This window comes from Pipra filicauda, unplaced genomic scaffold (genome assembly GCF_003945595.2).
Source record: "Pipra filicauda isolate LSUMZ 115617 unplaced genomic scaffold, ASM394559v2 scaffold11_size5308982_pilon, whole genome shotgun sequence".
NCBI classification, from domain to species: Eukaryota; Metazoa; Chordata; class Aves; order Passeriformes; family Pipridae; genus Pipra; species Pipra filicauda.
In genome coordinates, this window is record NW_024103652.1 from 1,710,411 (window position 1) to 1,734,228 (window position 23,818).

Below are 23,818 nucleotides of genomic sequence, written 5' to 3' on the forward strand. Positions count from 1 at the left end.
GTTCCCTACACTTCTCTTGCAGTTGTCTGAGAACAAACACCATGTCTGTGGTGCTCCTGTTGGCTCTGAAACCACACTGACTTTCAGGTAGGATTCCTTCTGCTATAGTGGGTATTAGTCTGTTCAAGAGTATTCTTGCCAGGATTTTGCCAGCAATGGAGAGCAGAGTAATAATACCACGATAGTTTGAGCAATCTGATTTAATTGCTTTCTTCTTATACAAAGTGATGATGACTGCATCACGAAGGTCAGATGGTAGTTCGCCAAGTTCCCAACAGCGCACCACAAACTCGTGAAATTTGGTGTGGAGTGCAAGGCCCCCATGTTTCCAGACTTCAGGTGGAATTCCATCAACCCCAGCTGCCTTGCCGATTTTCACCTGTTGTATGGCCTTGAGGGTTTCTCCTAAAGTGGGGGCAGTATCCAATTCATACTTTACTGGTTGTTGTGTGATGGACTGAATTGCTGAGTCTTGGACTACACTGTTGGTACTGAAAAGAGTCTGAAAGTGTTCAGACCATCGATTCAAAATGGAGGTTTTATCTGTCAGAAGCGTTTGCCCATCAGCGCTGAGTAGAGGGCTTTGTACCTGGTATGTAGGCCCGTATGCTGTTTTCAAGGCCTCATAGAATCCTTTGTGATCACCCGTATCTGCTAGATCGATCCACCACTTGTTCTGGATGTGACAGGATGGCAGTGCAAGGTGTGCTTGGTGAGCAGTTCTCTTCTTCCTCAACAAATCCTGGATTTCTTGATTGTTTTCATCAAACCAGTCCTTGTTCTTCTTGAGGGAGAACCCTAAGGATTCTTCAGAGGATTGCAGGATGCTGTTTTTAATATGGTGCCAAATTGTCTCACAAACAGACTGATGCATTGATTCTGTGAAAAGCCCCATAGGGGCCTCAGTGCATGGGGCCTCAGTGATTTTTCTCACGTAACTTTTAACTTTGAACTTCGGGTTCATTTCTCTAAAGAGTTCGAGAAAAGTAGAAGGAACTGCAGGTGGGAGTGGTATAGCGATTTTTTGTGTGTGTGTGTTTTGCTGAAGCCAAGGAAAGTTAGGAAGATGGTTTCTGATTTCAAGCCACATGTGTCCTTTTTGTACCTGATAAAGCTTTTTACAACAAAATCTGGTCTTGTGTGGTCATATACAGATAGTACTTTTGTTGTATTACCCTAGGACTTTGGTGACTGTGGAACTGACAGTGACCATGCTGGGGAACGTGTGTGAGCTTTGTGGTTGTCTTTTACTCCCTTTGTACCGGATTAAGTAGATTTATTCCTTTGTATTTTAGAAAGAGGAAAATGTGTTTTTGTGAAAACTGTAATCGGTTGTTTCATCTGACTGTCGGTGCGGTGTGTGCTTTTAAGAACCTCTTCTCCTAAATTGGTTGTGGTGCTTTTTGGTTTGTTCTCCTTTTAGACCGTTTTTTGGCAAAGGTCTTTTGTGTACAACTACTCCGGTCCTCTAAAAGTGCAGTGGCATAGAGCAGTTTCCTTATGCCTGAGACTTCTACCTCCCTTTTATTTATCTTTCTTTCTCAATAGAACTATCCTAAAACTCCAGTAAATGGCTGCAGTACTTTGTGTGCAATAGTTTGGATTAGCCTGAGGTTTCTTCCTGAAGCTGATATCTGGCAATCATCAAAACTAAGTACCAGACCACCGATAGGTCGGAGTCTGTCAGGCTTCTGGTTTGGACCTTGGATTTGTTGCCGGCTTCTTCCCTGCCCGCTTCAGCGTGTGAGGAGGGAGTTATCCGCCTGCATGAGGTCAAGCATGGATCTGCAGGCAATCACCCATGATTCTTGGCTTGCAAAACTTAGGTAATGCTTTCTTCAGCTTTCTAAGGGAAGGCAAGTCAAAGATCTATACATATGTTCCTAGAAGGTTTTTGATAAAGAATTATCATCTTAGTGCTGCAGTGAAGAAACAAGGGATTTTGCTTGTTTGTTGTTTTTTTTTTCCAAGGTGGCCTTTGATGCATGGCATGGCACATAGTGAAGGGCAGCTCATGTGATGCTTGAAAGAAATGTGAGTTAGGTCGATGTTTTTGAATAAATTATTCTCCACTTCAAAATGTTAAATGCATAGTTCTAAGTGATGTAAATTCCCCTGTATGCATGTCCCAATTTTGGATTCTTCTTTTCTTTTTTTTTTTGTTTTCTTTTGTTTTGACTTTTTTGTGGATCAGGATGTCTTTGACTAGGCCAGGATCCTTCATTTTCTCCCAACAGTAGAGACTATATTCAGTTGCACCATTACCCTACACAGTTCACAGTTATTTTTTTATTCCAAGTTCTTCGTGTTAGTACAACCTTTACTTAAGTGGAAGTCACAGCTACTGCCTAGGTTGTCCTTGGACCATTATTTTTGATGCTTAAAATAAGTAAGAACTCTTCTGTACAATTACATTTGTACATAATTAGCTGTTGCATTGGACTTTATTTTGTTTTTAGAAAATGAAATATATTGTGTGTTTGTTAGTTTGGGAAAATAGTTAAAAGCTGCTGTATGTTTCATTTTCCAGAAAAAATATTCTTAGACTGTTTGCATCCTGCTTTCTGAACCCTTATCTCTCAAAATAACGGTTGAATTCTAATATTCTTTTATTATAGTTCCTGCTTTTAGTTTATTGGGGTTATGCTCATCTTTACAATTTTAAATAAAATGTAAAAGAGGTATATAATGGCCATTAAGGTACTGGGTGTATTTAATACCTTGTTTCTTTTTCGTGACAGAGAGCCAGCCAGAACAACTCAGGATGAGTAAACCAAATAATTTTGACAGTCAAACTACATGTAAGTAAAGTTTTTATTACATAGTTTCAGAAATATTTAATCTGCATATATAATGCCAGTTGTAACTGGTTTTATTTGGGCTCAAAGAACAGGTGGGTTTCAGTAATCAAGTTACAGTGCCCAGTTCTGGCCCACTCAGTACAAGAAAGACAAGGACCTACTGGAGAGGGTCCAGCAGAGGCCCACAAAGATGGTTAGGGGTCTGGAGCATCTCTGTTCTGAGTGGAGACTGCAGGAGCTGGGCCTGTTTAGTCTGGAGAACAGAAGGCTGAGAGGGGATCTCATTAATGCATATAAATATCTCAAAGGCAGGTGTCAAGATGATGGTGCCAGACTCTTTTCAATGGTGTCCAGAGACAGGACAAGGAGCAGTGGCCATAAACTAAAACACCAGAAGTTCCATCTCAATATGAGAAAGAACTTCTATACGTTGACAGTGGCAGAGCACTGGAATAGGCTGCCCAGGGAGGTTGTGGGGTCTCCTTCTCTGGAGACATTCCAAACCCACCTGAGAGCATTCCTGCTCTAGGTGACCCTGACTTGGTAGGGGAGTTGGACTAGGTGATCTCCAGAGGCCCCTTCCAACCCTAACAATTCTGTGAAATTGCATTGGAACCACTTGTCTCAGGACATGAAAAAGAACCAACTTATAAACTTTGTTGGATTTGTTTGCTATAATTTGAATATTTTAAAACGGTGTTTTTCAGTATTTTAACCTTGTGAATTCAGCTGCCAAATCACACAGAGCTGTGTTTGAGATGTACCATTCAGGGCTTCCTTGGGCTGAAGCAGTACCCCTATTCTTGTCACTATTATGACTGTTCTTGCTGTTAGAATATTGTTAATCTGTCTTTTATATATCTACTGTGAATTAAAGGGAAGCTGTTAAATGTCTGTGGAGGTATGTTAGTCGACTAGGAACTTCAGTTAGTGAGTAATCCTCAAGGTTTTAGTTAAATCCAACGTTGTCTCAAAGCCTTCAGTGTTTTAAAAGCAGTGGTAGCATATGACTTGGCACTGTCAGGGTACCATTCACATGCTTTTCACTGTTATCACATAAGTAGACAAAGAAATAGTTAAGTCGATTCATGGATTCTAATATGGTGATGACTTTATGTACAATACTAAAAACAATTAGATTGCATATTTCATATGCACCTGGACATTGTTGGCCATTTGATATCTTCAGGCGTTTGGGGAAGAACATTTCAGTTGGGAGCACAAGCTGCTTGTGAATTTAGCTTGGCTCATGGACCTCTTCTGAATCAGCAGGCTGGTGAAGTATTTTCTTTTTAGTAACTAGAGAAGGAACAAATAGTACTCTATTCTGTATCTACTATAAAATTCAACATTAAGGAAAGGGGTATCTACTGTCCTTTATCCAGGAATCTACTTGAAGGTGCGTGTGATTAAAAGAGATGAAAGCTACTCCTCTATAGCTGATCAGTAGTAATTCCAGTACATTCACTGTGATAATAAACATGATTCTTTGTTTTAGTCTGTGTTCTCTGTGGACGAACAGATGACTGCCCTGAAAAGTATGGAGAAAAAAAAACCTTTGGGGAATGCAATCTTACTGTTCATTATTACTGTTTGGTAAGTGTTGGTGTTGATCTTGGAGTTTTCTGTTTTATCTGGGAAAAACAAATGTAAGTGCAAAAAGTATTTAATAGTAATAATCTGTCCAGTCATTTTAACAGTTTTGTTGTTTTAAAGCTTGAACTGTGAGCTTTAACTCATTTCCTTGAAGGCTTGTACTTGTCAGGTGAAGCAGATGAAGTAAGTAAATCCCAACAAGCTTTTATTCAAAGCTAAATTCTATTCGTGGTCCATTTAAATGAATTTAATTCTCCCAATCTATCCTGGCATATAGCAATGAAGGTACATGTTTGCACCTACATATTTCCTTCTGTAAAAGAAGTGTAGTTTGAAAATTTGGAATGTGAAAATTTCACCTCTTGTGGGAAAAAGTAGAGAAAGGTTTTCTTTTTCTCATTTAGTTCTTTTTTGGCTGTGAGCTATTCTCTGAGGTTACACAGGACTTTGTAACAAACAATAATCCTACTTCTCAGTTAAGTAATACATACCCTACTGATCATATTGCTACAATATCACTAATTAGTAAAAGTTTGTAATTTAAACAAAGCTATGGATATAAACTGCAGTTGAATAGTTATCACACTTGACATTTTTCAAGCTTCATATTCTTAAAGGTATACTTCAACTATCTCTCAAATTCTAAATTTTTGCAGGTCTTTAAAATAATATGACTACCTAAAAAAAAGCAAACCCACACAACAAGTTTTTTGTTTGTTAATAAATACAGTCCCCCAAGTTGAAAAAAACTCTCAGCAGTATCGGGAATAATTTGGGGGGTATGTTTTCTCAACAAGTTTTTTCATGAGTGTTGATTGCAGGTGGCTTTATAGGTTGGATACCGAATTTTTTAAAGACTAAGGAGAGTGGAGGTTTTCTGAAGTTAAACAAAGATAGAATTTTATTTTCTTAAATAAATTTGAAGCAGCTGGAAGGAAATACAGGTCTGTTTGCGATAATTCTGTCTTATATAAGGTCATATGAAACGATAGGAAGAAGTCCTATCCTGATGGAGCAGAACAGCTAGGAAAGGGCATGCTTGCAATCCTGAGCCTTACAATTTATAAGATATTTTAACTGCAGGAAGCTCATCACAGTATCTTTTATGGTGTGTCTACTTTTAAAAGCAAGCAAACAAACCCCCTTGATTTTAGTTAAATACAGTGCATGTTATATAAGAAAAGAGTTCTAGAAAGAGACCAATGAGTGGTGCAGTTTCGTTTTATTTTGCCAAAATTCTCACAGTTGGAAAATATATTTAATTGGTTTTAGTACATAATTTTACATTTATTTGACTAAAATATTGATAAAACTGTTTTTAAAACGATGCTATGTTGAAATTATAAAATGAGATTGTAAAGAATACAGAAGGCATCAAGTTGTGAAACTGTTTAGTTATTTGAAGATTGTGATGTAGCTACCTAACTAACTTTAATCTAAATTATCTTATGGCTCTTTTGATTTGCCTAGTTACTTGATTCTGTGTTTATTTGAATCTCCTCTAAAGCGAATTACTTTTCCTCTTAGGTAGCACTTCAGTACAGTTACTTCCTACTGTGCTTCATTATCTTCACAGCACAATTGTCATTCATGTTAACTCAGCTAATTTAATTTTACTTCCTCTGAAGATTTATATGCTGAAAGTAATTGTTTGACAATTATCTGAATAGTCTGTATACTTCAAAAAGGAAGGCAAAATACACTGTCTCGGGATCTAAAGTATTACACAATACTTTGATGTTATGAAATATTTATTTTCATGTTACTGGTTACTATTCCCTACTGTCATATCAGACAAAAATATGTAAATGTTTTGGATCAGCTTTTTAATCATTTAAATATTTGCATACAAGCTTTGTTAGACTGAACTTCTCTCTTACTTGAGAAGCACAGTGTACATCATTTTAAATCTTAAGGTAGGTAAATGTTTTAAAATACTTAATTTCTTTTCATAGTTGATGTCAAGTGGTATTTGGCAAAGAGGGGAAGAAGACGAAGGTGTGGATGGATTCTTAATCACAGATATTAGAAAAGAAGTAAACAGAGCTGCAAAACTGGTAAGAGTGATGTCTTTGGTATCATCGTAAGGGAAAAAGTAACTTTTAAGTGCATTTGGTGTTGCCTGCAGGATTTGTTTTCTTTTTCCAATGGACAGTGTGCTGAGCCCATTCAAGAATCTGAATTTTACATTTAAGTAACATGTCTGTAAGTTGTGACGACCCACCCTTAAAGGGCAGGAAGCACCTAAGATTCATAAATGCTTGTTGGGCAAAAGGAACGACAAAAGTCAAAGGGTCTGAAAACAACTAGAAAGTTTTGTTAGTAAATTATGTGCTTGGCATGGAAATTGGTATGTTAGTCCCTGACCTACCTATATAAGCACACAGCAGTGGGTTTTGGTTAAAGGGGTAGGGTGAAAAGGAGGAGAGAAATTAAAGAGGGAAAGATAAATTAAAGAAAGAAAGGAAAAGGATTAAAAGAGAGGATTAAAGAAAGAGAGAAGAGAGAGAGATTACCAGTCCTGGTTCCAGTATTGATCCAGCTGAGAGAATGTCAGTCCTGGTTTCAGCATCTCTCCAGTTGTGTCAGTCCTGGGGGTGCTGCCTGGGCTTGAGGAGGGGAGGTACTTTTTGTGGACAGGTTTCTCCACCAGGAAGATGAGTTTCTCTGCCCTTGAAGATAGATCTCTTGCTTTCTATGTAAATTAGTTATCATGCGCAGTCCATTCTTTCCAGCCTTTCTGAAAATGGGTTGGAGGGCTTTGGGGGTCTTTGGTGGTCTTAATCCTTACCCTATAATCCATGCTCACTTCCTGCCATTTATTCTTGTGCTTGTGCTGTACTGTGTTGTGGTTCTTTCTTACAGAAAAGTGTTGCCCCATCTTTGCCTGGCATCCCTTTTCCAGCCAAATCTTGTTCTTTCCCATGTTGTGTTAATACTAATAGTCCTTGGTTATTACCAACAACTCTTGTCTTGTATTACTGACAGTCCTTGGCTGTCTCCATATCCATCCAGTTATTAGTGTTTGAGACATACACATTAGTCCCTTATCTTCTAGGAATTGAGAGCTCAAAGGGTCTCACTTTGGACCACTGTTTATAGGGTCACAAGAAAGTGGGTTTTAGTCATAGTAATTTTCCATCCTGGCCGCAATTCGAGTCAGTAACTTTCTTTGAAGGTTCAGTAACAAAAGTATTATTCCTCTTGGGTTGTTACTCAGCCAAGAAAAATATGTTTCCAAGGGTATTTGTTAAAAAACAGGAGCTCATTAGATACCTATTAGTTCCTGGGAACAGTGTTTCTGATAAGCTCAAGAGAGACTTAGTCCAGGTACAGTTTATCAAGGCCAAGGTCTAAAGAGCATTTCTCAGATCACAGTGTGGCCCGGGGGGTGAAGATTTGCTACCACAATGCGTCCTGCAACCACAGTCAGCTTCTCTGGGCCTCTAAAGTTTGCAAATATTTTTATTCCCTGGGTATGTTGCATATTAGCAAATTACACATTTGTAATACCTCCAGACATTGTGCTGAGCCTCAAGCTGGCAGTATATAATTTTATAGATGCAACTAAACTATAGATACTAGTAAAATAACTTGTATTTTAACTTACATGTCATGAGACAATATGCATATAAACCAATACATGAAGTCTGTGAAATAACTATATATATTTACTCATTGAAACAGAGCTAAACCACATTAGTCTTGTCATAGTTACAATCTATTAACCGATATTCTTTCTTACACAATATTTATAATTTTTCTATTGGTTTAATTCCTGTAATTTTACTTGGACTTTAGATGTTAATATTCTTTTATTTCTAAAATTATTTTTAGAAATGTAATATCTGTAAGAAAAAGGGTGCTTCGATTGGATGTGTAGCTCCCAAATGCAAACGAAGTTACCATTTTCCTTGTGGGATAAAAAGGGAATGTATTTTCCAGTTCATGGAAGACTTCAGGTGAGTTTTGGGGTTTTGTTGTTTTCCATTTTCAATTCATTATATTTATACAGGAGATGGCTTGTTTTTTTCTTGACTTGTAATTGGATAGGCTGTTAACTGTTAATGACATAGGGTTATCTAGGAAAAAAATATTGTATTTGTGGAAGACAGGGAGGCCAACAGTTATATTACATACCTAATACCTAGAAACTAAGTTCTCAACACTTCTAAATACATAATTTAGTGCTTCTACAAGTAGTTAAATTGTTTATAAAATTGAGCATTAAATTCCAGACTCTGAAATAAACTGCATAATGACTGATTTGGGGTTTTTTTTGTTTGCCTATCTCCTGTGCCTTTGTTGAAATGACGAGGTTTGGGTACCTATATCTCTTAGCAATCACAACACTGTGTGCCATTCTGTTGTGTTTCGAAGCTTACTGGAGGTGGACTGCAGGAGAAATGGATTTAACATCAAATGTCTAAAAAATGTTTATTTGCGTTATTCTGCCTACTGTGAGCTGAGTTTGCAGGGTGGATGGGTTGAACTCTGGCAGGCACTTCAGCTTAAAAAATGACTCACATTACATACACATGTAAAGATTATGCAGTTTCAGAAGTTTTCTTCTAGAGCTGCACTTCTTGGATGTCTTATGTCTTTAAAAATTTGCTAAATTATAAAATTTATCACACTACCTAGACTCTGCTGAATCAGTATGCAAACTCAAAGTTTCTTCTTTAATGTCATGGTAACATTGAAATACAGGAAGAACTTGGAGTTCTGAGGACAAAAAACACGTTATTTGGACCAGAAGTTTTGAGAGAAAGGACATATATGACCTCTATAATTTAGAGCATCAGTTGGCACCATGATTCTTCCTTACTGTCATTCTGTTGACTTGCTCTGTTAGATACATAATTTGTTTACATGTGTTGTAGTTTAACCCAGACAGGCAGAAGAGCAAGCACAGCTGCTTTCTCACTACCCTCAGCAGATCAGGGAGAGAATTGGAAGGGTAAAAGCAAGAATACTCCTTAGTCAAGATAAAGACAGTTTAAGTAAAGCAAAAGCTGTGCATGCAAGCAAAACAAGACAAGGAATTCATTCACCACTTCTCATCAGCAGACAGGTATTCAGCTATCCCCAGGAATGCAGGGCTTCATCATGTGTAGCAATTAATGTCTCCCCTTCCTCCTTTCCCTCAGCTTTATTGCTGAGCTTGATGTCATGGTACAGAATATCCCTTTGGTTGGTTGGAGTCATATGTTCTGGCTGTGTCCCCTCCCAGTTGCTTGTGCATCCCCAGCCTGCTTGCTCCTGGGCTGGTGTGAGAAACAGAAAAGGTCTGGACTCTATGCAAGCACTGCTTAGCAATAATTAAAACATGCCTGTACTATCAACACTTTTCTTCACAGATCCAAAACACAGCACCATCCATTCAAGCTGCTATTAAGACATTTAACTCTACGTTATATTGATAACGGAACTGTAAATTATTAATTTTAGATCTTACTGTTGGGAACATAAACCAGTCCAAACTTTTATGGATAAAGAATCTACAGGAGCGTCACAGTGCACAATATGTCTGGATTTGGTTGAACATCTTCCAGCATACACTGTATTGAAAAGTCCTTGCTGTAAAAGTGCTTGGTTTCATCGAGAATGCTTGCAGGTAACACAGGTTCTCCCTTGCTTTTTGCATCCACAGAGATCACATTTCTTCTCTGTTTAAAAACAATGGAACAGCTGCTTAAAATTGTGTGAAATTGCTTAATGTTAATTGAGGTAGTTGGTATGGAAATAGGTTTGAAGGACAATGCTAAAATTGTGTTACGGAGACAAAAAAGGATTTTGGTTTTTTAATGCTATTAATTTTTCCTCTCCTCACCCCCACATGTTTCTGCATGTGTGATACACACTTCATGCCTTCACTTATGTTTAGGAACTGAAGTTCAACTTAGGTAGTTACTTTCTTGCAAATCTGAATGCTAAAAATGTCATTTGTCCATCATCAGTTCTCTTTGCCTAAGTCCAAAGCCAGAAAAAGTTACAACGTTCTTTTTGTAAATTTATTCTGGATTCAGAGGTTGACTTGAAAAGGTTTGTGCTTTTGTTTATGAACCTTGATCTAGCATGTGATCTCTCTCCCTTAAAGGAAGAGAAATGCTCACCGTTTGCATCAGTATCAAGTGATATTATGATTGATGTCAGCTTTAACATCCGTGTGAGGATTGCATCCTTGAATGTAATGTTCATCAATATTAAGACATTTATTGGCATCTTAAGGATGGTAGTAATTCAATAATTGGTTTGGTTTTTTTGTTGTGTTTTTTTTTTTTCTTGACACAGTATCAAGCTTTGAGTGCTGGGATATTTTTCTTTAGGTGCACAGTATGCAATAACAAGGACAAATTTCAAAAAGAAATGTTGAGAATGGGCATATACATTCCAGAAAGGTAAGTAATTTTGTGATAATCACTCCTCTACAAAAACTTTGATACTCTATAGAACTGCATCTATTAATATGTGAAACTTTAGTTCTACCTTCAGTTGTAGAATTGTTCACTTTGGTAAGGAGTAGCCTGTTTCCTTTTAGTTATGCATAAAAATTGGCAAAGGTCAAATTATCTCAAACATAAAACAGAAAGCTCTGAAAAGTCATTTTTAATGCCATGATTCAACTAGGAATCCAATTAAAAGATAAAAGCACTTCATAAATACAATAATTTTGCCTTAACATAGAGGTTGCTCGGAAGTGTGCTTTCTGTGCCCAGGTTTTCTAAATATCTGAATTTCTATCCAGACAGAATTGTAATTGACTGATTACTTAGCCATACAGCTTCTATCTTCTGCCAAGGTATTGCTAAGGATATGTTTAGCATAATAACTGCTTCCAAAATTCTGAGTTGTTTTTCATAAGTTTCTACCACTTGATGAGGCTCAAAATATGACAGAAAGTGATCAGGATGATGTTTCTTTGTTAGAAGTAGTATTCTCTAATAACTATTATTCTTCAGAGAGTACCATTAATTTCCTCGAGTCAGAAGCTCAAGATTTTTGAGAGGAAGTAGAGTCAAAATATTTGATGAACTTTGCCATACTTGCCTGGAAAATTCTGAGTTTACCTTTCATGAGTCCATTTTCAGTGGTAACTTGAGTAGGTTACCTAAACAAATATCTGTGTTTCTTGTGAGAGAGAAAGTGAAATAATGTGAATCAGAGCAAACACACACTGAGGTCATGTGAAAAATAACAAATACTTCAAATCAAAGTAACTGTACACAAGAAGTCTGTCTGTATTTTACAGTATTATTTTAGTTACTAGACTTTTTTCTTCCCCCTCTCAGTTGTCTTAACCGTTGCTTAGAACATTCCATGGTTGAAATATATTCATGTGTTTATTACATACTCTGTATTTGGAAAAAGATGTAACCCATTTAAACAATTGGAAACAGAATTCTAATATCTGATCTTCGGCCTTGTTTATAGGGACGCGTCTTGGGAACTTGAAGAGAACGCATATCAAGACTTACTGCAATGTTATCAACACTGTGATATTAGAAGATGTCTCTGCAAGAAAGGAAGAGACTATAATGAACCTGATAGGTATGAAGCTTTAGCAGGAAAGTATAACCTACAATAGAATAGTTCTTTGGTGTGGTTTGGTTGTTGTCTTTTATTATCATTATAATTTATTTATTTAAATCCTTTGATACTTTTCAGCATCAGGTTTTAATGTCAAGCCAGCACACTGTCTAAATAAAGTGTTTGTTTTACTCCATATTTCAGTACTAAATTTCTCTAACTAGGTTATGAAAGCCAAGAAAACCAACTTTAATGGCTTATCGGTTATCTTGTCCTTTTTCTCATTTGATACAGAGCTGAAATAGAATTTGTGCATCAGCATAACACGTAGATTAGCTTGTACGTGAATGAACGTTGTGTGTCTTTCATTGAGTTTAATTCTGCAATTTAATAAGCGCTAAAATACTTAGAGCCTTTACGAGTAATTATTGTTAAAGTACTAGACTTATGTGAAAATTAACTAGCTGTGTAAAGGCTAGTAAAACCAATCTAGCTGCAAGCTGTCCTGCTGCATGCAAGTGGCAGATAGAATACTGCTGATAGTGTAATAAGAGGTCATGTGAAAGGCTTTATTCTGCTCTACCACTTGCTTAATTTTTTTTAATAAGTTCATTTTCTGCATGAATTTTTGTTTTGTTTGTGTGCTTCTGAAATTTTTATTTTTCACTGGTGTGAGTATGCTCAAAGCTGTCAGAGCCTCTACTTTGAAGACTTGTTTCTGTAGTACTGTGGTGGTTATTCCCTGTAGACATTAGCTTTGCTTTATATGGTTTTCACCAAGCATTCCATGGTTCATTCATGGTAGGTGTGCACCTCAGGATTTACTTTGCCTTAAAAAGTTGTACCTTAGGCTTCCAGTATTTGAACTAATCAGTCACATTTTTCCATTGTATGTTTAAGCAAAATTGAAGAAATCTAGACAAAAACATAACAGTCATTAGTAAAAACATAAAATAAAAAACATAACACTGTCATTAATGAAGAGTTTTCTTCAGAATGTAAGAATCATCATAGCATCATAAAATGGTTTGGGTTGGAAGTGAACTTTGTCCTGTCACAACAGGCCCTGCTAAAATATCTGTTCACCAACACGTCAGTAGTTTGAATTTTTCCCAAGAGGGCTCTCCTGTAAAAAAAATTGCCATTTGGAAAAGTCGACTGGTGGATACCCATAAGATAAAGAGGATTTTCCTGACTAGCAACACAAGGAGAAAATATTGCCTGTAAACTATTGACTTCAAGGCAGGGGAGCACACTAATTCATAGCTTCATTCAGTACAAGATCCTGAAACATGAGCTGCTTTTTTCTTCTTGTAAGTACATCTTGTATGAAGAAAGTTCCCCTTGATTATAATAATTTCTACCAGACTGATAAAATTATGTTTTGTTAAGTTTAGTGTCTGGATTGCACTTACTATTGAATAGCCTTCATTTTAACTTTTCTTCTGTCTAATACTAAATACCTAAGTTTTTAATTTTAGTAAATGGGAAATAAAACGTTGTCAGTGTTGTGGTTCTCGTGGGACTCATTTGGCCTGTTCATCTCTGAAGTCATGGGAGCAAAACTGGGAGTGCATAGAATGCAGAAGTATCTTGGCAAAATCAGGTAAAGTTATGAATGTGATAGTGACTTTTTAAACGATAACTTTAAGTTACATAAATGTACTTTACTAGTTAATATAATTTAATCATACAGGGAAGTACAGCAGAAAGAAAAAGCGTGCTTTGGCTACCTCTGAAGAGACAGATGGGACAACTTGTTTGATGGAAGAGCCATCTCCAAAGACCCCTCGGCAGTCATCTGGATCCCAACGCAATTTTCTACTCCAGTGTGTAATTTTCTGTTTTCGAGCAGAAACTGATTATTACATAATATTCAAACATGAGGAGGTGATGGCTTATTCTGCAGGAGAAACTTCTTACGCTAAATTGCTAATTGATTAAAACTAGAGTTTTTAGTGATTGAAGTTTTCTGAGTAAGCCATGAGCAACAGTTATATGGATTTGGTGGCATGAAAACCACTTTTTAGTTTGATAAAAATAGATTCTTTTTAAAGGAACCTTAACAATTTAGAGGTAACTGAGAATATACAAATGGCAAAATTTTAAGTTTGTTTATTGGGTTTTTTTCCATTTTAATAGTGTTCTAGAAATCTAACTTACAGATGTTTATAATAATAATTTCCTGTCCTGAATTAAAATTTTGTCAAGTCTGTAGAAATTAATGATTTTAGTTTTTACTTAATGTATCAGTCAGGACTTCCATCTCATCTATGGGATGCAACTAAAAGCAGATCCTGAAAACACCATGTAATAAAATACTGAATTATTATTTTTAAAATTGTAGTTCAGGCACTGGTGGACTTCATGGTAGGGGGAAACTATACGACTATCTTCAAATAAGAAGTGGTTATGCATTCTTCAATTGTATCTCTTCTTAAAATACTGTTTTGACTTATAGATCACCAAAGATAATGTACCAGAACAACTTGTCACCTTGCTCACACCTAGAACATCCAGCATCCAACAGAGTGACGATGTCCTTATCTCCACTGATGTCAAACAGAAAGTGGTCCCTGAGGCAAAAGTATTTTCTTTTAATTTTTCTTACGTTGAAGAGTAATCTAGCATATGGCTTTATACCATAATTCCAAAATATCAAAGGGGGTGGAGAGAGGAGTGTATTGTACTTATATGTATTTGTTTGCATGTATGTGTGTGTATGTATATATATATATATCTCACAGACCCCAGCACCTGCAAAAACATTTTCCCAGGGGACTTTACAGCAAACTGAAGTTTGCTCTCCTCATGTCCAGAACTGAGGTTTTGCTGGCACCTCTCCTCCTGTCAACAGAGCTTTTAAACTCAACTGTCTCATGGTCACTGTGGCCAAGACAGCCACCAATCTCCACTTCATTCACAAGGTCCACTCTGAGTTGGCTCCCTTAGGACCTGTTCCATAAAGGTGTGATCCAGGTTTCTTAGGAGTCTTCTGGCCCAGATTGTACCAGCTGTGTGATATATTTATATATATACGTATGTGTATAGATGTATGTATATAGTCACTGGAAAAATGGAATGACTACACTGAAAACCTGGAGTCATAGCTCGATAAAGGCTTCTACTTTTTATAAATGCTAGAGGGGTGCGAGGAGAAAAGAATGATACCTATTGAGAATTTTTAGGTCAGGTAGTAAGGGGATGAAAACTCAGAAATGTATATTCGTCCTTACTAAAGCATGGCTAGTTATTCTTTAGAAAATAGGGAATAAAAAGAATCCTAGTTGCTTTCTTCTAATTAGACATGTTTTGAATGTTCAAGGTTTTTGCACTTGTAGCATAGGCATAGTTCATGACTGTACTAAAACCAGTGCTAAAACAACATGTTTTAATATAAAATATTCATTTTAAGGATGTAAAATTCTTTATCTGGCTGTGAGTAGTTAATTGATGAATTCTACCTTATGAGCTAAAAATTCTGATGAAGGAATTAGTTACTTCTAGTAGATCGGGTATTTGAAACATTTGGTTGGAAGTTAGAAAACAAAGAAGAGGTGTTATTTTTTTATATGAGAACTGCAACATTTCTTCCTATTCAAATGTCTTTTTGATTATAGCGACAAAGATTATTCTGATTTGGTTGCAAAATATCGCTTTAACACAAAATGGTAAAGTTCAATTTCTCACTCCTTTTACATTGTTCAAATGTAGACTGACTGTGAGAATTGTTTGTCACTGTGTTGGTGTCATTGATTTATAAAAATCACTACTTGTTTTATGCCTCCTTTTTTCTAGTTCTTAGAGGTACTTTAAAATTTACTACTACAGAGTTAAAATTTAAAAAAATCTACACTGAATATTTTACTGATATAATTTAGGCAATACCTGAATGTGCCATAGTGTTTAAAGAAGTGTTCTTCTTAATAGATTTGTAAGAATGTTTCCTGTATAACTGTTGATAATTATGAATCAGAGATTTCATCTGAAAATGCATCTAATTTTCTCATAGGCATGTAAGAGAGCAAAGAAGGGAAGTCTGTAATATTCTGAAGGAGTTAAAGGTACAAGTTAATACAAAAACAACAAGGCTTAACATCAATGCAGACGATATCTGGAATAGTGCTTTAAAAGGATTTAGACAGCGCAACTTCAGTCCTACAAACACCATTGAAATAAATTTCACAAACTGCAAAAATAGATCAAAGACAGATACTTCTGCTGCATCAAAACACCATTTCTTCCAATTATTAATGCTTCACCTTCAGAATTCATCACTGTTTGAGGGCTCTTCTGCGAAGAATTTGTCCCTTGATTTTCAAGGTAATTAAATGCTTTGTTCAAAAATACATTGAGAACTGTGTAACTTTAAACATTTTTTAGTCTTCACCCAGTATGAGTGTCAGTTCACAAGTATCATCTTGATGACTAAAAATTGTTTGGATTTTTTGTTTGCCTTTTTTTTTTTTGTCAATTCTGAAGGCAGTTGGAATGTGGATTTGTAATAGCAAAAAAAAATTGGTTTAGTTGGAAATGATGACAACGAAGGAAGAAATACAGCAAATAATTAGACTTGTTCTTGTCAAGTGAATTCCTTTCTTCCTTACTCACTTTCTCTGCTACTTATTTTCCTTTCCTCAAATTTCTAGAACGTTATCTCTTATGGCATGCTCCCTAGAGACCCCAAGTTACCTTCTTTGAGTTCTTATCCTTCAGAATAAAATGTGCATGTGGTACAAAGTGGAAGAGGAAGTTACATCTCCCAAACCTTGAATAGTGGCTGAAGAGTTGAAGTAAAATAATATGGTACTCCTATGTAAAAATGTGATCTCATTCTTTCAACCATCAGGAGATAGCAAACCTCATTTGTTGCCTTTCCTAAAATAAGAAGAAATTGCATTATGACACTTTCTTTTAAAAAGTGAGGATCACAAATCATTTCTATGCATAAATAGCAAATATCTTTTTCTATTTGCAGCTGTAAAAGAAAACCTTTATTTTGAAGCTGGTAAAATGATTGCAGTTTCTCTGGTTCATGGCGGTCCATCTCCTGGTTTCTTTTCCAAAACACTATTTGATTGTCTTGTCTATGGTCCAGAGAATGTGAAGCCAGCTTTGGAAGATGTTGCTGATGTTGATGTAGCACAAACAATAAAAATGGTAATATGCAATAAGTTATATTTCTAATTCGAGACTATATTTGGAGATAAAGACTTACTGAATAGAACTTTCATTGAAATTAAAAAGCTTTTTTTTTTTCACATATATACATACATGTAGTAAGCAAATTCCTACTTTTGTCTTTTTATACAGATAAAATATGCAAATAGTCTGTCCAGCCTACAGTCTACAATACATGACTGCTATGAATTCCTTGCTGCTGCTGGATGTTTTAGACCTATAACAGCTTTGTGTGATAAGAACATGCTGGTGAATGACATATTGATCCATCATGTAATCAAGAGAATTATTTCACCCTTAGAAAGGTTTGTTTTGTTTGAGTTTTCATGCTACTTGGGTTTTTTCCTCACTGAAATACTAAATAATATGTCGCTAAAACTATCTTTCACATGTTCTTACTTATTCTTCATTTAAAACAGTGGAGTGTATTGTAATTTTCAGTGGATTAATTATCTGAAGGACTAATTAAACTGAAGGACTGAAATTATTTCTCTACATATCTGCTCTGTTCCACTTTTTGGTTACATTCCTTTTTCAACCTTGTGAAGAAGGCAGATTCACAGTTTTTAAACTTTTTTTTTTTTTTCACTTTTAAGTTTTTAAAGCATCACAAAGACTACAAAATCTCTTAAGCTTGTGTTCATTTTTAACTCAGCATTGTTTGAATTTAGAATCTTTAAATTTTAGAAATGTTAAACATATGTTTCAAATTTTAATGAGTTTTCCAGAGTTCTAATCAGGGAGTTTGTGTTTGCCATTAGGAGGGCAATAATGTCAACAGGCTGACCTGCTTAGAACATCAGCTTTGCATTGATGTTTCCGTGAGGTAGTGATGACCTCATTAGCTGGAAAAGCTGCAGCTGTTGACTATTCTTTGATTAATCACTGACATTACTTCCAGTTCTTCATCTGCTCAGTGAAAAGGCCTTAGATGCTAATTATTCTAATATAGCTGGATTTATACTTAAAACATTTATAGTGTTACCTTTGACAAATTTGAATCAACTGAATCTCCAAGAGCTATAAAAACTAATTTTGAATGTAAGGATTTTTTTTAAATAAAGTTCAAAGCAATTAGTCTTTCAGTCAAGGCCCTCTGGCATATTTGAACAATATATATCGTATTTTAAAACTTGTCAGTTGGAAAGTAAAACATAATAATTAGCTTGTTTGTTTATGGGATAATGTGGTTTTGTGCATTTTTGGAAATGGGCTTAAACGTGCATAAGTGAGTAGAACAAGAATTTGCTTGTCACTATCAAGGACTGAGAGTAACTAAAGAGTTGGTTATTTTAGCTGTTAAATATTCTACACCCTGACTGTACACTTTCAACATGTTTATTCTGAATTTTATTGATTCAGCCTATTGGTATGTAAGAAATTATGAGTAAACACCTTAAGTAAAATTTTAATTGTGATTATGGCAGCCAAATTGTAAAGCCAGTTGCTTGAAATGTTCTTCCAATGCACAGTAACAAGTGAAATTTTTTTCAACCCACAGAGCCGTTGGGTTCTTTGCTTTTGTTTGATTTTGTTTTTGGAGAGGCAAGTGTGTTTAAATGCATGTAGTTAAATTACAGAGTCAGATTGGTGTGTACGGTGGAAGGGACTTCTGGAACTTATCTTGTCTACCACCCCTGCTTAAGCCAGGCCATCTAGAATCAGTTGCCCAGGACCATGTCCAGACAACTTTTTATTAATACCTCTGTTGATGGAGGCTTTACAGACTCTCTGGGCAACCTGTGCCAGTGCTCGGTCACCCAGACAGTAAAAAAGTGGGTCCTGATGTTCGGATGGAACCTTCTGTGTTTCAGTTTGTGCTCAGTGCCACTGGTCCTGTCACTGGGCACCACCACTTAAAAGAGCTTGTCTCCTGACTTCCTTGCACACTCCCTTCAAATACTTGTAGACATTGAGATTCTACCTGAACCTTCTTTTCTCCAGGCTGAAGCATCCCAGCTCTCTCAGCCTTTCCTCATAGGGTTATGCTCCAGTCCCTTAATCATCCGAGTCACCCTTTGCTAGTGCTCTTCTCCAGTGTGTCCATTTCCCTCTTGTGCTGGGGAGACCAGCACTGGACACAGCATTTCAAGTGTGGCCGTACCAGTGCTGAGCAGAGTTAAAGGATCATTTCCTTTGCTCTGCTGGCACCATAATTCCTAGTACAGCCCAGGATACTGTTATCTGCATTTGCCACAGGGAGAAATAATAGCATATAAGCACACGCAGACTTGCAGAAGCCAAGCAAAGGCTATCTTTTAAGACATCTCATTTTACCTAAAGACAAGGAATTTTAACTGTTTTCTGAAGAGATGTTCGTAAGAAAGAGATTTGTTATGTTTTATGTAAAAAAAGTAAACTTTGCACACACAGTCAAGTACTAGGAAATAATTTCTGCATATCACTGGTATTTCTTTCATCTGCCCAAAAAGCTCCATAGAAACATCTAGATTGTTAAAATGAGAGTTAAACATATTTTGCAAGCTAAAATGGGACTACTATGTAGACCTTATTGAGAAGACTTGGAGACAGCAGATGGAGATTTATTGTATCCAATCTTGCAGCTTTATAAAACAGAGAGTTCTGATGCATGGTCACTCTTTTTCTTTTTTTTTTTTTCTTTTCCCTCTCCTAGTTTTAGGCAAGGTTTGAAAACTCTTGGTATTCTAGAGAAAATGCAAATGCATCCAGATGCATTCTCTAGCATATTGTGCCACAAACCCGAAAGACTTTCAGCAGAAACTATTTGTGATCTCTTTTCAATCCATTCCTCATCAGATGTAAATAAAGTTAAAGGTGCTGATTTTTGGATGGGCTATTTGCAAGATGTGGAAAGTAAGTAATTTTTTTTTCTCTCCCCTTCCCTGTTCAGGGTATATATAAACCCTGGTGTATATATATATACAGGGTTTGATTTATAGAGTTCAGTGGGATAAATAAATCCAAGGGTTTGCAGTCACTGTCAGTTCCTAATTGTTGTTCTTCACCCTCTTTCTTACTAATTAGAATTTCTGAAACTGTTGTCCAATTATAATCAAACTTTAGAGGGGTCAATAAAGGAAAGCTAGGAACTAGAGCTCCTGTGAATTTAAAAAGAAAACAGAACACAAGTGACACAGAAAAATCCTTTATTAGATAGTTTGTCTAAAGTCTTCAAGCCCACTGTTTTCTATCTTTTTCTTACAGAAGAGGCTTTTTTCTATTCACTTAAGATTTTTCAGAACTAACCGAAGTGAGTTTTGCTTGTTAAACATTTTCTTATTTAGCCATAGAACTGCATATTTATTCAGCATATTGATCTCATTTTATGTGGGCTTTTTTTGATCTAATGCTTAGCATGTAGGATAATGGTTTATGTGTAATAGACCATCAGTGATAAATAACACCTAATCCTATTTTTTTAGGTGGTGAGTCTGTAGTGACGTTTGAGGATATTCTGCTGTTCGTAACAGGCTCCTCTTCTATACCATCCATTGGTTTTGATCCTGAACCTACTATTAAATTTTTGCGTATAAGGTATCCCATTGGAAACAGACTCCTTAATTGCTTAGAACTCCCTATAACAAATACATACCAGCAGTTTAAAAATAAAATGGAGCTCACCATCAGAAACACATTAAGAGTTGAAAGTGAATAAGTATTTTTGCTATTAAACTGGATGTTGGAAACTTCAGTTTTCTGCAAGAACATCTACTTCCAATTTGCTACTGTATTTTTGGACAATGTGCTCTCAGTCTTTTCCCACTTTTCCTCCAAAGATATGCTAAAAGTAGTAATATTGTAAGATGAAAAACAATTTTCAAATCAGAATATGCTTTATTTCTTGAATAATTCTCCTTTTGAAGTTGACTTGAGTCAGCAGTCTCTTGCAGAAGTATTTTAAATATCTACTTTTGCTGTAGACAAGTATAAGTACCAAACTGTGTAACAGCTAAGTCTGTGGATTGTATCACATACTTCAGTAACTTATTTATCAAAGGCAAGTCGGGCACATCTTGAAGATAATTTCTGTAGAGCTTTGTTTCAAGTAAAACTGTGATGCAGGTGTTTTGAAATCTTTTTTAAACTGCTGCAGCTTCTCTTTCTTTCTTGATCCTGGGAGAGGTGCTAATCTTTTTATATTAAGACCTATTTTTATCACTGGGTAACAAAAGCAGGTATGCCACGTTGCCCCTTAATTTTTAATTTTTTTTTTTTAATTTCAAAGTCTAAGGAAATTATTACAAGCCTTTGATGAGATTAGATTGTTTAAGCCACTTGAAAGTAGTGAGAAATATCTGATCTAAGTCCCATCATTAGAAATTTAAGAATATAAGAAATTAACACAGGACTAACAGTGTTTTTTGGTTCTTAGTCAAAAGCATATTAAAGTCTACCTTAAAATTAATGTATGAACTCTTAGAGAATGTAATTTGACTTGTTTTATATACTAAGCATTTTCTCACTGTCTTCTGGTTTTTTCCTCCAATAATATTCCATGTTTCTCATCTCCGCATAATTTTTGAGTCTCATTCTTCCAATAACTTCTTTGTAGTCTTAGCCTTCAGAATGGTCTATTGCCATTATAAGGAGAATGGCTTGGTGCAAATTTGTTTGCATAATAAGGATTCATATTGTATGTTTGTATTTTTAAAATACAGCAATGAGTCCTGCAAATATTGTACTTCAAAAATGAGCAGTGTACCCAGTGCAGTATTCCTTTTTCTTGCCTAGTTAAAGATAAATGTCTTCTGTAATATTATGTGATTTTTCTGTGTGAGAAGTACAGAACTCACAGGAGTACCAAACAGAGTGTGAATAATTTTAATGGACAATTCCTGGACTTCCGGCATCTGCAGTGACAAGGGAAACTGTTCAGAACTTGGAACTATATAAACTACATTTTAAAACCTTCAAAGGAGAAAGAAATACAAAGATAATGTGAATAGAGGGCTTCAAAAACATACCTGAGATTACAAAAGTAGAGTTCACACCTTTTATTGCTTATTTCCTTTGAATTCAGCAGTTGAAAGGGTTTTATGTAAAGGTAGAACTAACCTTTAGGTCAGCTGTAGGAAATGTTAACTTCAAAACCTTCTGCTATACAATGCTATATCCAAACACTGAATTTGTAAAATTATGTAGTATCTAATATTGCTTGAAAGGGTTTCTCTAACATAGAATTGGTTCCCATTTTCTAATACTGATGTCTATGCATTCAGGACAAGTTTTCTTTCCTTTTTTGTTGGTTTGATCAGCTCTATCTAGACATTCCAGTACATTCCAGTTGTATTCCTCTCCTCTTCGCATTTTCAGCATTTGTTTATATAGACCAATCTTGAATTTATTTAAACTGTTCATTAGAATTCCACTGAATAAGCTAACTACCGATTCATCAAAACACAGAAAGGTCTCCCTTGTCCTTCAAATGTAAGAGCAGTTTACATAGCTAAAAGGACCGTCAGGTTTTTTGTTATTATAGCAGGTCTCGAAAGTGCAATATTATCGAGTAGTTTTCATTTTACATAAACATAACCTGAGGCACACCTGGAAATTAGGGAATTTGCTTAGTTTCAGTATTTCTGTAACAGAGAGAATAATTGTATATACATTAGTTATGTAGTAAATATATTCTTACGGAATTTGCATCCTCTGTAAAATTTGTTGGCAGTGCTCTTTGTGTTTGGCCACAAAACTTCACCCCACAGTTTCTGCATCAAACCCAAAGCATCCATCTGGAATTAGCATATGAAATAAGCTATTTATTTTCTAGAGTGATAATTTTATACTAAACAATAATATATTAGTGGGTTTAGTATGGTCTCCTTAACAATGCACATAGAATAAAAAACACCCTCAAGTATTTTAGCTCTATGTTTGAAAAGCAAAGGAATAAGAAATTTCTGACTTGCTTTCACCCATTCAAAGGATGCTTACCAGAAAAAGCTGTTAGCATTTTTAACTAACTGGCTTAAGAGTGAAATAGAGTCAAAAGGAGAACTTCATTTATACTTAAAGTCTAAATGATTGTGTGCTGCAGTTTTGACATTTTTCATTAAGATGTTCAGCCTGTGAAGACCTGAGGGTTTTGAGAGCATTGGTCATTAATTCAGACTCGCATTTTACATATATATTTTGAAAACAGTATTAAAAGAATATTTTAAATAGAGAGAAATGCAACTTTGCAGCCTACAAAATATTAAAGTTTATCTTGATTCTGTATTATACGGTATAGCATTTTAAAGCTCAAACTTTACTGATTTTTACTTAAGGGAGTTCCTAGCTGGACAAAAGAAAAATTAAAATGCTTAAACTTTTGAAGTGTCAAATCATATGCATACAGAAAGTAGTTTTTGAAACATCAATGTATGTAAAAAAACCCAAACCAACAATTCAATCCTCTGATTTTTATATTGCATAAACAATGTTCTTTTTAAACTTATGGTAATTAAAAAAATGTAATTTTGTAAATATTTTTAGCTCTAACTTGAACTGCAGGATCAGTACCTGAACTGTTGCATCTTCAAGCAACATTATATGTGACAGGTGTAGCATCAATGTTGAAATAATCAGTAATTGCGGGAAATGTTATGTATATGTTCAAAGTGCAATAAAGGGTTAAATATGGAACTTTCTTCAGCGTTTGTTTTTTTTTTTGTTAGCACTTACAGGGTTAAAACCCATTAACTTATCGCTATTTTCTGTAATTTCATTTGTGTACCTATATAAAT

The 23,818-nt window shown here is 35.6% G+C and overlaps 1 protein-coding gene across 1 annotated transcript; it reads left to right on the forward strand.

Annotated features, from left to right (window-relative positions):
- Window positions 1-842: 842 nt before the first annotated feature.
- Window positions 843-23,721, forward strand: G2E3 (G2/M-phase specific E3 ubiquitin protein ligase). The gene is made up of 16 exons (XM_027720465.2): window positions 843-1,826; window positions 2,742-2,801; window positions 4,300-4,397; window positions 6,353-6,454; window positions 8,235-8,359; window positions 9,849-10,014; window positions 10,692-10,798; window positions 11,832-11,948; window positions 13,409-13,533; window positions 13,624-13,756; window positions 14,389-14,514; window positions 15,940-16,250; window positions 16,906-17,087; window positions 17,241-17,413; window positions 19,744-19,943; window positions 20,513-23,721. The coding sequence occupies exons 1-16, from the start codon at window positions 1,802-1,804 to the stop codon at window positions 20,743-20,745; spliced, it is 2,283 nt and encodes a 760-aa protein (XP_027576266.2). The 5' UTR covers window positions 843-1,801; the 3' UTR covers window positions 20,746-23,721.
- The last annotated feature ends 97 nt before the right edge of the window (window positions 23,722-23,818 follow it).

What these genes read in the sequence shown, in the direction of transcription:
- G2E3 (XM_027720465.2), top strand. Translation starts at nt 1,802, where the DNA reads ATGATTCTTGGCTTGCAAAACTTAG. An exon ending in TTCATCGAGAATGCTTGCAG is followed by an intron (nt 10,015 to 10,691) that starts GTAACACAGGTT and finishes TTCTTGACACAG; the next exon opens with TATCAAGCTTTGAGTGCTGG. An exon ending in TAGCACAAACAATAAAAATG is followed by an intron (nt 17,088 to 17,240) that starts GTAATATGCAAT and finishes CTTTTTATACAG; the next exon opens with ATAAAATATGCAAATAGTCT.